At 45.4% G+C, this 16106-nt stretch overlaps 1 protein-coding gene and 1 long non-coding RNA gene across 2 annotated transcripts in view; both read right to left on the minus strand.

Moving 5' to 3' along the window:
* Positions 1 to 379: 379 nt before the first annotated feature.
* On the minus strand, positions 380 to 4228 carry FAM43A (family with sequence similarity 43 member A). The gene has a single exon (XM_083177568.1). It carries the CDS (start codon positions 4072 to 4074, stop codon positions 3013 to 3015), a length of 1062 nt encoding a protein of 353 aa, XP_083033694.1. The 5' UTR covers positions 4075 to 4228; the 3' UTR covers positions 380 to 3012.
* Positions 4229 to 8251: 4023 nt separating this feature from the next.
* The window catches only part of LOC146064281 (uncharacterized), a 95543-nt gene continuing 87688 nt past the window's right edge, over positions 8252 to 16106 (minus strand). The window contains exon 4 of the long non-coding RNA XR_014471784.1: positions 8252 to 8533. This is a non-coding gene — a long non-coding RNA (uncharacterized LOC146064281). The remainder of the gene's footprint in view (positions 8534 to 16106) is intronic.

Genomic DNA, 16106 nt, shown 5'->3' on the forward strand with positions numbered 1-16106 from the left:
GCAGAGAGAGTTAGGTTTGGGTCAGTTATTTTGTTTCTGTGCAGGGAAAATACTGACTGCTTTATTTTTACACTGCAATATAGATCTCACTTTGAAGTAAATCCCCACCCAAATCTAATTCTCTCTGCACATGTTACATCTGCCCCCCCCCCCCCCCTAGTACACATGGTTTTGTCCATTTGAGAAGGAATTTGCCTTTGCGTGTGAACCAGAATAAGGGCCATTATCTGTGGCACTAGCTCACTGCATCTCCAGCAAACCATACTGTAAAACAGTTAATGCCAAAACCCCTACACGCTGAGGATTATTAGCTACACACCTGCATGGACCCTCTGAAACAAAGATAATTTTTTTCCCAAACATAGGAAAAAGCAACAAATATCTTAAATTAGTTTATTATATTTTCCAGGTGTGCAAACAAACATCGTAACAGTGATGTCCTTTAAAAAAAAAAAAAATTATATACACAAAGTATGTACAAGTGAACAACATCATATTTGTCTTTTGCACAGCAAAGATAACATTTATAATTATGTGACCAATATGTACAAAATCTATATATATTTACATGTATGAAACACTGGCTAAGTACTTCACAACAGTGCAAGTATTACAAAAACCATCATGGAATGTAATGAAATCAAAACTGGAAGCATCCCAGTGGCCGGTTTTTAAAGAAAAAAACAAAAGTGTGTAAACATGAAAGTGCACCAATTCCCTAACAGGATTTTTGTGGAGATGTGGAGGTGGATGGTCAGTAGCCGAGGTCAGGGCCAACTGAACTTGGCTTGATGGGCAGCTGCCCAAGGGCCTCCGAATTCTAGGGGCCTTCGAGCTGGGGCAGAATGGGCTGTGAGCATCTGCTCCTGAGCTTCTTGGGAGGCAGTAGAAGTGCTGACTGACATTCATTGTATGGAAGGAAGTGGAGATATGGTGCAGAGCTGCAGGAGGGGCATGTTATAATTTGTTGTAAAAAAAAGGGCAAAGCAATGTTAAGACAGCCCTGGCTGAGGTATAACACAAATATCCCCAATTGTCAGACAAGGGTGAAATTTAAATGGAACCAAAATGACATTACGTTTGATTCAGGAACATGAATGTTAATGTCTGTCTACACTGCAATTTCCAGATCCTGTGGATTTTGCAACTCCCACAATCCAAAGAATGTCCTGTAATTAACAAGGAGTTTAGTACAAACTGTAGAGGTGGAGATCAGAAACTAATATGCAAGTAATGTTATACTTTACAAATCATAAAACATTGCCAATACTGCACACTGCAGTATATACATTGTCAGATGTATTAGGTTGCCCACTTTTAAGACACAATACCAAAGAAGTGATCTTCGTATGTTAAATCATGTAGAATTAAATTTACGTGAGGTATTTTCTTGTATGTAGTATGTTTCACCATTACAAACACACAACTTGCAGATATTTCACATAAAAACAGGCCTTTCATAGTGTGAGCCACCAATATTACATCAAAGAAAATTGGAAATGGGGCTGTGTATGAAGGCTACAGCCATTTACCTGTCAGTGCCAACACAAATTCTGCTGTTGTGATGGATGGGGCTACGATTCACAGCTATCAATGTGTATACCTGGTGTAAGAGCAGATTGGCAATATTTCTGCTGTTGATTCCCGACTCCACAATCATATGTGCATAATAATGCAAGAAGTGGAAATGTCTTATTTAGTGCATGGCCTGCAAAACATCCCAGGATTGCACTAGTATTTTCACTCTGCTGGTGCAATAGTGATCACTAGCCTAGAAAGCTAATTCTGCGGAAGGGATGAGATGCGGTGAAAAATGCTGGATTTTGCAGGTGCCCTGGATGAGTGCCTTTAGGGATATGAAGGGAAAAAATTGCTGCATTATGCCCATCTGGATTATACTTTATTTTCTATGGTAGAGTGTCAGAAGAGTGGAAGTGTGAGCAATGCACATACCTTGACCAACACAAACTACACCAACACTCCCTGTGTTTTACAGTTTAGCAGCAGTGCCAATAAAGGCAAATATTTAGCAGTTGCACTAATATTGGACCATTTGCTGCCAGAGGTTCTAGCACTACTATAATGTACTTGTAGTTCACTAGAATGTCACTGCCCCAAATATCATCTGATAAATACTGGTTTCTTTGATCTGTGGAATAACTGTGCAGCCATGCTGAAATAGAACACATGTAGGAAAAGCTACATACAGGTAATACTGATCTGAACGGAAGGTGCTAGAAGTCTAGGATCTTGCATCTGGCCACAAAGTGCTTAATAGAGTATACCTGGAGTATCCCACTGTGCTCCAGGGGGTTCAACCAATACATTGTCAGAAGGTAAGAGACTTAGCAACACGTCCCTAAAACATTATTTGACAGGGTTACTCCACACATCAGTGTACCTAGATTTCTGGACCAAAATGTTCATCCTGATTCCTTAAATAAGTATGAATGGTTGCCTAATGAATGCATGTGTCATTCCTTTGTCTACTGGCTTACATTATGCACTCAGACAATAGAAAAGAGGACTTTTGAACACCCCACATAATGATGGGTTGGTCATCACCATTATAATGTGTCTTAGCAGAGTGCACAAGTAAATGGCCCCAGCAGTGGCATATGTATGTGGCACTGATGAGAAGTGGGTGCATCAAAAATCATGCATTTGGGGCTTGCTCACACAATCATCCGTGTCAGAAAGATTAGACTACACTGAGACAGTGGGGAAATGACAAAATCTGTATGTATGACTATGAACCCCATTAGTGCCACAAGATTCTGCACATCAGTGTTTGCATTCGGAGATATGCCTCTTGTTATTCCTTCAGTGTAAGCACATCATGTGTATGGCAGGGGAAGAGGTGTGCACGGGCAGGGATGTATAGAGCTGCTGGTAGGTCTCTCTGAAGCCATGCACCTCCTTCCCGGGGACCCTGCATTACCTGGCTGGGTGAGCATCAGCAGCAGTCTGCATGTGCACCCCCTCCCCCCATGCTGTGTGTGCTCCCCGCCGTCAGACAGTCTCGGGCTCCCTGCATTCCTCAAAGCCATTGGCGATGGGTCCGTTCTCGTGGTTGCTCTCTATAGAGGACTCGCTGCCCGTGCTCTCCCCGGACAGCAGCCGGGTTACCCTGAGGTCCGCCCGGAGCGTCTGCAGGTCATTGCCCAGGGTCATCTCCCCCAGATCGCTGATCAGCTGGGACAGTTCTTGCTTGACCCCGTCCTCCTCCTCGCCGCCGCCATCGCCCCCTCCCCCGGTATCCAGCACGTCCTCGCACTCGAAGCTCATCGCCCTCTCCTCCTCCTCCTCTCCCCGCAGGTCCTCGGTGATGGAGCCGAGCTTGGGGGCGCTGCGGCTCCGCTCCACCGGGGGCTTGTAGCAGCATTGGCCGTTCAGGAGCTTCCTCAGGGGGACCAGGGGGATGCTCTGCTCTCCGATCAGCTGCTGCTGCTGGTGCCGGGAGTCCTCTCGCCGCTTCAGCCGCTTGAACTCCGCCAGGGCGTTGGCAGAGGTCTGGTACAGGAGCAGGGCCATGGCTTTCGCCTTCTCCGGCTTGGACACCAGCACGGCGTGGCAGCGCAGCATCACCGCCTTGTGCTTCATCTCGTGCCGATAGATCCAGGCGAAGATCTTGGGCAGGCGGGGATCGGCCACGCAGTAGGTGACCCGATGCAGCAGGTACAGGTGCCCGGGGCGCTTGGCTTTGTCCTCCACATGCACCATGCGGATGCCCTGGGAGCTGACCGTCAGCTTCATCTTGGTGCCGTGCTTGCCCATCTCGCTCTTGCTCCAGATCTTGCACACCGCCAGCTCCGTGCAGCCCTCTCCCTTGGACTGCAGGGTGGTAGCATTGCCCAGGTACAGCACGGTGTAGGTGGGGTCCTCCCCGGTGATTTTGATCTTCTTTCTCTTGGACTTAAACATGCTGCCCACCCGGGTGAGAGCCCCCTCCGGGCAGGACTTGGCAAAGGAGGTGAGGGCGCTGTAGTTCAGGCTCACCGCATAGCCCTTCTGCTTGCTCTGCTTGCCGTCCTCCTCAATCAGGTCGAATTTGTTTTTTTTCCAGGGCAACATCTCGCAACAAGGATTGCGTGTGCGGAAGATGAGGCGCAATGTGCGAGCCTTTAGCGCATGGTGTGGCGCACTGCGAGTGGTGGCTGTTCATGGCATGGCTGTTCACCGTCATCTACAGCTTGCTGTCAGCCTTTCCATTGCAGCCTTCCAGTCCGGAGCAGCGCTACATATACTCTGGAGCGAACCATTAGCTGACACAAAGCAGGGGAGCCGTGCTCACTACAAGATCCTCCTCTTTAACCTCTTCTACACCATGGGCACAGATAGGTGCTTAGATGAATTTTAGTCCAAAGAGGGTCTGTTCAGTAGAAACAGTACATTCCCATAGCAGTTACACAGCTGCACTTTGCCAGCACAGTTGAAAACTAAAATGTAAGTAAAAAAAAAAAAAGTAAATTGCGGAGTACAACGCAGATTATTTCCTCAAAACAGTATTGAAAACAAATGGCCCTTATACTGTACATTACAGATATTGCCACTATTTTCCAGGCCCCGTGGCTAGTTAGGGGAATCTGGAATATAAAACGTGTTTAAAAATCTGAATTCCCTAATCCTGACTGAAAACCGTGGGGATCATTAAATCGGATAATGTTACATTAAAGAATTTACCCAATTCCTTGGTTGTTCAGCGATCATTGATGGCCACCGATTGACTGCTGGGAGGGGGTCAGGGAATCCGTGAAACTACCCACATGTTTGGGGGCATATCCAAATGTTCAAAAGTCCAATCACATGACAACATTCTTTTTCTGTATTAGGAATGGACCTCGATCTTCAATCAATTACAGATATTAATTGATTACACATTGGAGATAAGGGGCCAGATGTACTAAGTTTGAAAATGGAGAGTAATCAAGTACCATCCTATCAATTCCTGTCATGCCACAGGCAGGGTGTGAAAAATAACAGTTAGGAGCTGATTTGTTGGTGGTTTATCACTCTCCATTTTTTTTTACTTTTGAAGGTTTAGTACGAGACGTAACAAGATGTTTCTGATCCAAAATATTGCTTTTCATTTGCAGGGGCGTTTCCTATATGAGGGAGGGTGCTCCGTCTGCAAAACACGTAAATATTGGACCCCCCATTTGCACCTGCAACGGTCCCACTATTAGCATATTCATTCTGATGGGCAGGAGTCCCCACTGCATATAGCCATTATGCATACTTGCCTACTTTTCCAGAAAGTCCAAGAGACTTCCAAATCTCGGGTGGCTCCCTAGGTGCCTTGAAATTTTTTTGAAGTCTCTGAAATGCTCCACCAAGGACACTGGGGATAATGTTTATTCTATGACATGATCACGACCCCAGTATGCAGCTTCTGCACCCCAAGGTTCTGATTTGGCGTTTACTAATCCTGGCATGTATGTCAACGTAATAAAAAGTGAAAGAACATTAAAGTCACTTGGCAGGATGTAATAATGGGAAAATGGGGTAAATCCCCCATTTTCAGGGTTTTACCGCATTTTCTGTATGTACTACCCGATGTGGAGGGTAAAGCCAGCTAAAGTGGGAGAAGATGATGGAAGGGTGCCGGATGACTGACCAACAGGGGGATCCTGATGGTTAGTATTCCGACATCGGAATACCGACTGGCGGAGATCCGACAAGGAGGATCCCAACTGACAGGGGCTTTTCTCCCTTGTAAGGGTCCAGGACCCCCATAAAAGGCGAATAGAACCTGTGACTAGCGAAACGAGCCACCATGCCCGCAGCGTGGCGAGCGGCAGCCAGCCCGCAATGGGCTTCTTTGTGCTTTCCCCCCTGTCGGAGCACCAGCAGTTGGGGATCTGACTTTGGAATACTGGCCGCCGGGATCCCCCCTGTTGGACCGCCATACCACACCCATGATGGAAAACATATGAGGGAAGAGGGTCTTGCTCATGACAGCTTACAGTCTAAAGGGTAATGGCAGACACACAGGGATGACACAGAAGGGTGGCCCCAATAATTAAGTATCCAACTCTCTGAAAGTAGCAGAGGTGGATACAAAATCGCTGTCGCAATTCACCATTGGTCTGGTAGGGAGACAGCTGATCTGAAGAACACAAATGTCCACATGATTCCGATCACCACTACTATAGTAGCAGTGAAGCTTAGCACTGTTGAGTCTGACTCGGCAGTGTGTGTGTGTGCTTGCCAGAACTGGAATTTACAGATGCACACAAGAACCCTGCATCTAGTGGAAGGATCGCATCCCTCTTCACAAAACTGGCTCTCCTCCCATAGGGGTGTGAGTACAAACCCCATCTAAAGATGTAGTATTTTTGAATTTTCACAAAAGAATGCCAGAAATTGGAATTTACTGTAGCAAAGAGTACAATATAAAACTCTCAAATTAATTTCATATCAATTTTTTTATTTATTTAGAAATCATGCACCGCTTAGGTACACTTCTGGCATGCGCTTCCACAATATACAAAATGTTTTCCAATATTTGTGGTTACTGGGCCTTATTTCAGATCTGAACTCAGTACAAATTTGGGTACTTGTGTACTAGCACGGCGCCCTGATAATTAGTCGCCCGATTTTTTCATCGCATCGCATGCCATACACCCGATGGCATGCGATGCGATTTTAACGCATATACGAAATTAAATTGTATAAGCACCCTAATGTGTGCTTTTAAGCACCCTAATGGGTGCTTACAATGCTTAAATGCACCCCCACGCCACCAGAGCCGAATTTCCCATTAGGCACGTGAGGCACTGGCCTAGGGGCGGCACATGTTTGGGGGCGGCACTTCGATGCCTGTGATAGTACTGTCAGCCCAAAATGTACCAATAACTGCAAAATATCCACTGTACTGTACTATATTCCATCTTAAATAGAGTGTAAATGGATAGGACATGCAGATACTGCCCCTATAAACTGTCCTACTTAGTAAACATTATTATTGTGCCTAGGGGCGGCCTCATCCCTAAATCCGCCCCTGCACGCCACCACCCCAGTATAAACATGAACCCGAAGCGTGGCGAGCGCAGCAAGCCTGCGACGGGCGGCGGTACGCGTCCTACGACCATTTCATACCCCCACTATCCACGTCAGCGAGGAGTTGATTATATAAAGTGTGGCGAGCGCAGCGAGCCACGGAGCCCGAAGCGTGGCGAGCGCAGCGAGCCCCGCGTGGGGACACGGATACCTGTGAAGCCCGCGAGGGGACGCGGATACCTGTGAAGGTATCCGCGTCCCCTCGCAGGCTCGCTGCGCTCGCCACGCTTCGGGCTCGGTGGCTCGCTGCGCTCGCCACACTTTAGAAGATCAACTCCACGCCGACGTGGATAGTGGGGGTATGAAAAGGTCGTAGGACGCGTACCGCCGCCCCTCGTGGGCTCGCCACGCTTCGGGTTCACGTTTATACTGGGGGGGTGGCGTGGGGGTGCATTTAAGCATTGTAAGCACCCATTAGGGTGCTTATACAATTTATCTCATCGAATTGTATGGCATTGTATAATTTTAAAATTGTATGCCATTGTACAACATCGGCCGATTTCGCGTCGCATCGCATGCGATATGGTCTGCGATGCGATGGGCGCTGTGATAGTACCCAAATTTGTTTGGAAAATGGACAAAACCATGTGCACTGCAGGTGGGGCAATTGTAACATGTATAGAGAGAGTTAGATTTGTGCGAGTTATTTTGTTTCTGTGCAGGGTAAATACTGGCTGCATTATTTTTACACTGCAATTTAAATTTCAGTTTCAGCACATCCCACCCAAATTTAACTCTCTCTATACATGTTACATCTGCCCCACCTACAGTGCACATGGTTTTGCCCATTTTCCAAACAAATTTGTACTGAGCTCAGATCTGAATAAGGGCCACTATGTGAGATGATAATGAGGGGCAGGTTTATTAACCTCAGGGAAGCCAATCATCTCCTGACTGCGAAGTTACAGGCTTGGTTTGAAAAATGACAGGTATGAGCTGATTGGCCGGTGATAAAAAACAGACATTTTGGGGGAAATTTACTAAAGGAAATTTGTAAAAAAAAGGTGTATTTGTATCCAGAAATACACTTATTTTTGACATTTACTATCCCAAAAATACGGCAATTCGTATTGATAGCACATCAATACGAATTGCCGTATTTTCGCAATAGAAAATGTCAAAAATAAGTGTATTTCTGGATACAAATACACTTATTTTTACACCTATTTTTTACAAATTTCCTTTAGTAAATTTCCCCCTTTATCACTTCACCGAGCTTAATAAATCTACTTATCAGTTTTTAAAACTCCTGACTCATGTCAACATATCTCAACTTTGCAAATGCTTACCTGTGGTGCATGGTCACACTCCACAGAGGTGTACCCAGCCAGTGCTGCCATTGTCCTGTTCCTGGTCTCTTTCCCCTTTCCTAAATCCAGCTTTGGCCTGCCATGCGCAGCACCATGTATGCAATCAGGACTAGCTGTGAATAGGATTTACCACCCAAGCTTCCAGCCTAATAGGAACAAAGCTGTACCGATCAAGAAAACAGAATAGAGGGGTATGGGTCAATGAAAAAGGTCGACATGTAAAAATGGTTGACATTGACAAAAGGTCAATATAGGAAAGGTTGTTGTGAAAAAGGTTGACAGTAGTTTTTCACATTTTAGTGGTGTGTATGTCTAAATAGGTCAAATTTGCAGCGCGGTCGATTATCAATCAATCACAAATGCGCACAGTAGGCAATGCGCATGTGTGGGGTTCCCCCCTGCAAACCAAGTCAGCAATGGCTTGCCATCGCTGGCCATTCACAATGTGATTGACAGCCAGCAGCCATTTGTGGGGGGTCTGTCAGCGTTATCTGGGAGTGCCATGGAAAATGCAGGTGTTGGGAGGACCGCTCACATCAGCAGAGCCTCCTTCTCCCACGGCCATTTCACGGCCATTGCGAACATGGGGGGAAAACATTAGATGTGAGTGATTACAAATGGATTTCCCCCTGTGTGCACGGCTGCAAACGCTTTTCTCAGCCCTGAACAGGAGGGGAGAGACTTTGGTGGGGCGGCGTTTACCTGATCGCTGGGCTGCGAAAATTCGCAGCCCAGCGATCAGGTCTGAATCAGGCCCATAGTGACTACATAGCTGTTTAATATACAATCAGAGACAGCGAGGCCAGACGGGAGCCTCCTTCTGCCTATCAGCTGACAAGTACATCTACAGTATTTGCTGTGTGGCCACAGCCCACTGAGGTGAAATCTTTCTGGATACACCACTGTCCCCTGCATTATATTGATGTGAAATTTCCCTATCCTGTATACTGCAATAGATTTACACAGAATCAGTTAGTGCTGCCAATAGCGACATCTAGTGGTCACATGCATAAATGCTAGGTGCTACTGGACAGTCTGGTTTACTGTATATTCTCTTGGTATAAATCTGTACAGTTTACAGTGGCAAACGCAGGATTTTCAGAAGGGGGTTTCCAGAGGAGATGGACACTTAGGTGACCCAGTATATGCCGGGTCAGTTAAAGTATTATAGATAGACCAAATGTATATAAATAATAATAAAAAAACAATATATATATATATATATATATATATATATTTATACATACACACACACATATATATACTGTATATATATATATACAGGTCTGTCAACAGCAGTGTAGACCCCTGGGCATAGCAATGTATTGGGGCATCTATCGATCCTCCAGCGGTAGGGATGGGGGAGGCTTTGATGTCCCCCGGGTGGTAGGGAGTATTATATCAAGCGCTCAGCATGTAGGGCCTGGATCAGTAATTTCCACTAATTACCCCTTTACTGCACAGATGGGGTGGGAGAAGGGGGCATTGGGCTGAATGAAGGGGCCCTGATACATAACTTCCAGGGTGGTAGATGATGCAGAGGTGGGGTGTATAGTGGAGTGGGCTTATTATTCATAATTTTCTGGTGGGAGCAGGGGCGGATCCAGGATAAAATGACAGGGGGGGCACCATGATAAAACAGGGTTTGGGTGGGGGAGGGGCAGTGTTAGTGGTGCCAGTGTACATGCTAAGAGAGCAGCAGGAGAGGGTGGGAATGGAATTAAAAATAGGCCCTGGCATTTAAAGTACACAGGCCCACCATGGCGACAAGTGAAGGATGTAGTTGTGCGCGCGCCAAAGGCGCACTCCGGAAAAGGGTGTGTGGCCACTCAACAGGGGGCGTGTCAACACCATATACAACTTCTACACATTATGCAACAAAATACTAGACCCCATTATACTTGCCCCTTACACATGATGCCAAATGGAATGAGCCAAAATTGACATAATGCCACATGTATTGAGTCAAAATTCACATAATGCCACATGGATTGAGCCAAAATTCAAATAATGCCACATGGATTGAGTCAAAATTTACATAGTAACACACACGGATTGAGCCAAAATTCAAATAATGTCACATGGATTGAGTCAAAATTTACATAATAACACACATGGATTGTGTCAAAATTCACATAATGCCACATGGATTGAGCCAAAATTTACATAATAACACACACGGATTGAGCCAAATTTCACATAATTCCAAATGGATTGTGTCAAAATTCACATAATGCCACACGGATTGGGCCAAATGCATAAAATGCCATCCGGATTGAGCCAAAATTCACATAATGCCACATGGATTGAGCCAAAATTCACATAATGCCACATGGATTGAGCCAAAATTCAAATAATGCCACATGGATTGAGTCAAAATTTACATAGTAACACACACGGATTGAGCCAAAATTCAAATAATGTCACATGGATTGAGTCAAAATTTACATAATAACACACATTGATTGTGTCAAAATTCACATAATGCCACATGGTTTGAGCCAAAATTTACATAATAACACACACGGATTGAGCCAAATTTCACATAATTCCAAATGGATTGTGTCAAAATTCACATAATGCCACACGGATTGGGCCAAATGCATAAAATGCCATACGGATTGAGCCAAAATTCACATAATGCCACATGGATTGAGCCAAAATTCACATAATGCCACACGGATTGGGAAAAATTTCACATAATGCCACACGGATTGAGCCAAAATTCCCATAATGCCACATGGATTGAGCCAAAATTCACATAATGCCACACGGATTGAGCCAAAATTCCCATAATGCCACATGGATTGAGCCAAAAGTCACATAATGCCACACGGATTGAGCCAGAATTCACATAATGGCACACAGATTAAGCCAAAATTCACAATACACTTCATAAACAGGGACATTGTCCACCAAAGGCTTGCATTAAACATTTACACCATAATGTCCATTACACGTTAAGTTACACGCCATTATGTCCATTATGTGTTATGCCAAACACCATAATGCCTATTAAAAATTATGCTACATAAGTGCTGCTTCTCTACATGCTCATTGCCAAGGGTTCCATGCTCATTGCCAGAGGTTCCATGCTCGTTGCCATGTGGGATTACATGCTCATTGCCAAGGGGGAATACATGCTCGTGGTAAATGGGGGACAGCCGCCGCCAGGCAGAAGTGATAGCCACTGACAGTGGCAGAGCCTGGCTGTATTCAGAGCACTGCAGGTCCCGGCTATTTGAAATAATACCCCTTTCACACCAGAAAATGCATTCCCAGGTTGGCCCCTTTTACACCAGCCTAGTCCCTGCATTTTCTGGTGTGAGGGGGAGAGAAAACCATCCCTCCCCCCTTTAACCAGTTATCTCATTTAACCGGCTATATCTTCGGAACCAACTGACCCATTTACATGAGACAAGTATTATATTGAAGAACTTTTGAGTGGGCTTTGAATGATTTTGGTTCAGTGAAACTGGAACGTTTGGTACCAGAGTAATCTGCCCTCAAAGAACATGAACAGCCATGAAATTACATTTCAAAAATAAAAAAATCAGTTTACATGCAATATCTCTGGAAACGATTGACCGATTTGGACCAGCCTGATATCATATTGAAGGCCCAGCGATTTGGAATTGAATGAAATCACCCACAAGCTTCTGTGATGCCAGGACGGGAACTGGCAGCCGTCGGAACCGGGTGGGGGTCGGAATTGACGGGTCCCATATTATCCTATGGGGAAAAAACATTACAGGTTTGCCAGGTGATATCTCCGGTTCCCGGGGGGCTAGAGACACGGGTCTGGGCTCGTTGGAAAGCCCTGGTCCTCAGCTACAAAATAAATGACAGGGGGGGCACGTGCCCGGGTGCCCCCCCCCTGAATCCGCCACTGGGTGGGAGGACAGCTTGCTTGACTGCAGATATCTCCAGTTCCCAGAAATAGATTTCTTAGAATTAAAAACTAGAGGATCCCACCTACCAAATGGTATTGGGGACTAGGGGATCAGAGTTCAGGAGGCAGAGCAATCTGCCAATGAGTATATAAAACTACATACCAGGTGTGTGGAGCTGGAGCAGTAACCAGCTGCTGGAAGGCTGATATCTCTGGTTCTGGGAACAGTAGAGACAAGCTTCTAGTGTCCATCAAAGGGGGAGAGTCTCAGCTTTTGGAATATACCCTCAGAAAAACTCTAAGTCAGAGAGAACCTGAAATATCTGACTGGGAAGAGCAATTAACAGACTTGGATGGGGACCACTGCTTTGAAGTCAGATATCTACGGTTCCCAAGGGCTGATTTTTAAAATTATTATACCCATGGAAAGAGGGGACCCTCAGCTTTCAGTCTAGGGTCCTTAGACTCCTGGGGGGGTTTCTGGGTACTCAGAAACCCCCCCCCCCTGCGTGCGCTACTGGTTTAAGAGCATTGTTTTAGCTATTAGTGTGATAAACTGGGGCAGACTGCAACCAATTGGATTATATGTATTATCTTCTAGAAGGTGCTTAATAAATAGTCAAATAAGTAGAATCTGATTGGTTGCTATGCGCAACATCCAATCTTCAATAAATCTCCCGTCTTAGTAAATGTATCCTGAGGAGTGTAAACTTTGCAAGATTGGGTAACAAAGCTACCGGGGGTTATTCAGACCTTTTCGCACAGCTGCTAATCTGTAGAGCACTATGATCAGGTAATCACCGCCCATACCAAGTGAGATTCCGCCCTGTGCAAATTGCTGGACAAAGCTTGCAAATGGCTTGAAACAATTACACCAATCGGCGAATAGCAGGAAGTCCATTTCTAACTCACATCAAATGATTTTTCCAGTGTGTGCAGTCTGTGCATAACCCAGGATTTACTCGGCAGGTGCAATAGAAACAGGTTGATCAGGGCCGGAGAACATGACTTATCTCCAAACGCCTGGGCACGCCTGACTTTTCTCTCACAGAAAACAGCTGGTTACCACCCACAAACGCCAGATACATGTCAATCAACTTGCATACGGCCACCAATGAAAAAGTAGCAGGACTTTATCGCAGGATGGCCCCACGCATGCGTACTTTGAGTCGTACACGTGCGCAGTCATTCGATTATCGCTCTGCTTGGACATTTGTAGCCTTGCGATCAAGTCTGAATAACCCCCTAAATTTGATGGTATTATGATGGTACACATAGTATATATTTGATAGATGACCCGATTTAGAAGTGGATTCAGTAAAACATTGGGCCCCAGCCAGCGCAGGACAATCACAATCTACATGAACAATGACACCTAATTTATTCACTTCCTCAAAACAACACCATGACCAGTATTATCAACACAAGCTAACAGCCTTCGCTGGCTCTGTAAATAGAAAACTCATATCATTTTTTTTTATAATTTTGTGTCTCTGGTGGTTCATGAATGGGCTAATATCATCTTATGAACAGTAACAAATAAAACAAATCATCTTGGTGCCACCGTCCACCAAAGCATGTAAGTTCTGAAGGGCTCTTCTTAATAATATATTATATTCTTCTAGTGTATACACACAATATCATTAACGATGCATGCTCCCACGCATCGTTAACAACCTCCTCCCTCTTCCGAACAGGTCTGAACAAGGACCTCAATAGCAGCGGCCATCCTCGCTCCCCCCACCATTGCTGCCTCACCGCCGGCATTGGCAAGTCTGTATGAACTTGCTGATGCCGGCACCGGTATATATGTACTTGCCGATGTCGGCACTTGTTTGTATGCACTTGCCGATGCCAGCATATAGGTGCCAGCACTTGCCAAAGCTGGCACCTACTGTATATGTATGCACTTGCCGATGCCAGCACCTGTGTGTATGTACTTGCCAATGCCAGCACATGTATGCATGTACTTGCCGATGCCGGCACCTGTGTATATACTTGCAGGCACATATGTATGAGGCTGTATATTGAGGAGAATAGCAAAATTGATGATGAAGAAGCAAATATTTGTATAAGCCAGAGAAGGGTGGAATGAGTGCATTCCTTGCACACTACAGAGAAGGGGTGTGGGTAAATACCATGATGGTTTGAACCCCAGAATGCTGCACCAGATTCCTGCAGAAATCTTAGCCAATATGCAGTTAGTAGAGCACTTTCCTGTACGGGGGGGGGGGGAAGGGGGGGTCGGGGGTGTTATAAGTCATAAAACCAGGTCTGAGAATCTTCACACTCATGATTAATTTAATCTATAAATAAGGCACTATTTATTAAAAATTTATAAAAATTGTAGGAGGATGGACTTGGCGTTTACACACTTGTACTATGTACCTATTGAGATCTCTCTTCAACTCTGTACTCATAGTCGCACTCAGAGACGTACCTAGATCATCGTGGGCCCCATAGCAAAAGTTTGTAAGGGCCCCCTATTTAGCAACTGAATGTGATAAATGTATGTAAAACATATACTTAAACAGCAAAGATGGGCCCTCTTCAGCTCTGGACCCCATAGCAGCTGCACCCCTTGCACCTATGGTAGTTACACCCTTGGTCGCACTTCTGAATTGCTGGGGCTTCTGCCAAGAGTGTAGGGTAGACCCACAACCTGTTGTGTGCTGGTTGGAACATCAATTGTGAACCAATACAAAATCAGTGCATATTGCAGTAAACACTGAGTGCACTTTGTATTTTAGAGCCTCCAGGTTTTTTTTGCAGTGTGTCACCTCTTGGGGAAAGATGGAAGCATCAATATACATTATTATAAACGAAGCTAAGCAAATATATTATGGTATATTATGTTATGATACCACCTATTGGTGCTATATGGCATGACACTTTTATGCAATAGCTTTGTAAGTTTTGTTATATAGGAAGAAACTTGATCTTCAATATCTTTCTTTATGAGCATATTTTATTAGTACAATATTTCTGAATTTGCTTATGGCAGCTAGTTTGAAACTATAAATGCAATTTATAATCAATTTAATTTACCCTGTATCCATATGCAGGGCCGGCTCTACCACTAGGCAGCTGCCTAGGGTGCCGGGATCTGGGGGGCGCCACCAAGTCTGCAAATCAAAAAATCCAGGCTGTCTATGAGGATCCTTGCTGTACTTAATGCAGGTGGTGGCTGTGGAACTTCTAAGACCTCACCTCCATACGTTCCCTAGAGTCATACTTCCTACATTGCTGCCCCCTCCTCCTTTTACTCTGTTTTGGGCAGCAAAGGGGAGGGTGTAGAGGACCTCCAGGAACAGCAAGGGATTTGGCCACCTTCCCGGGGGGGGGGGGGAAGGGGGGGGGGAATTAGGTTGAAGTTTTGCCAAGGGTGCTGAGAAGTCTTGCACCGGCCGTGTCCATATGTCAGGGTTGCCAACTCTCCCGGATCGCGGCAATTTAGATCTCAGTTTGAAGTAAAACCCCACCTAATTCTCTCTGCACATTTTACATCTGCCCCACCTGCACTGCACATGGTTTTGTCCATTTAAGAAGGATTTTGTCAGAAAGAGTGAACTAGAATAAGGCCCAATGTGTAAAGGGCATTATGGTGTGTGACATAATGTGTAATGGGCATTACGGTGTGTGGCATAATGTGTGAGAGGATGGGGGGGTGACAAAATATACCCTTGCTCCAGATACCATGTCACCTAGCTACTCCACTGAATGGGAGAGAGGAGGAATAGTGAGAGATGGGAGAGCGGAGGAAGAGTGGGAGATGGTAGAACAAGAGAGGGGAATAGTGGTTGATGGGAGAGAGGAGGAAGAGTGGGAGATGGTAGAGGGAG

The sequence above is a fragment of the Crinia signifera genome, chromosome 3 (assembly GCF_055691185.1).
Source record: "Crinia signifera chromosome 3, ASM5569118v1, whole genome shotgun sequence".
NCBI lineage: Eukaryota > Metazoa > Chordata > Amphibia > Anura > Myobatrachidae > Crinia > Crinia signifera.

Coding starts and splice junctions, on each gene's coding strand:
- FAM43A (XM_083177568.1), bottom strand. CDS start 4,074: ATGTTGCCCTGGAAAAAAAACAAATTCGACCTGATTGAGGAGGACGGC.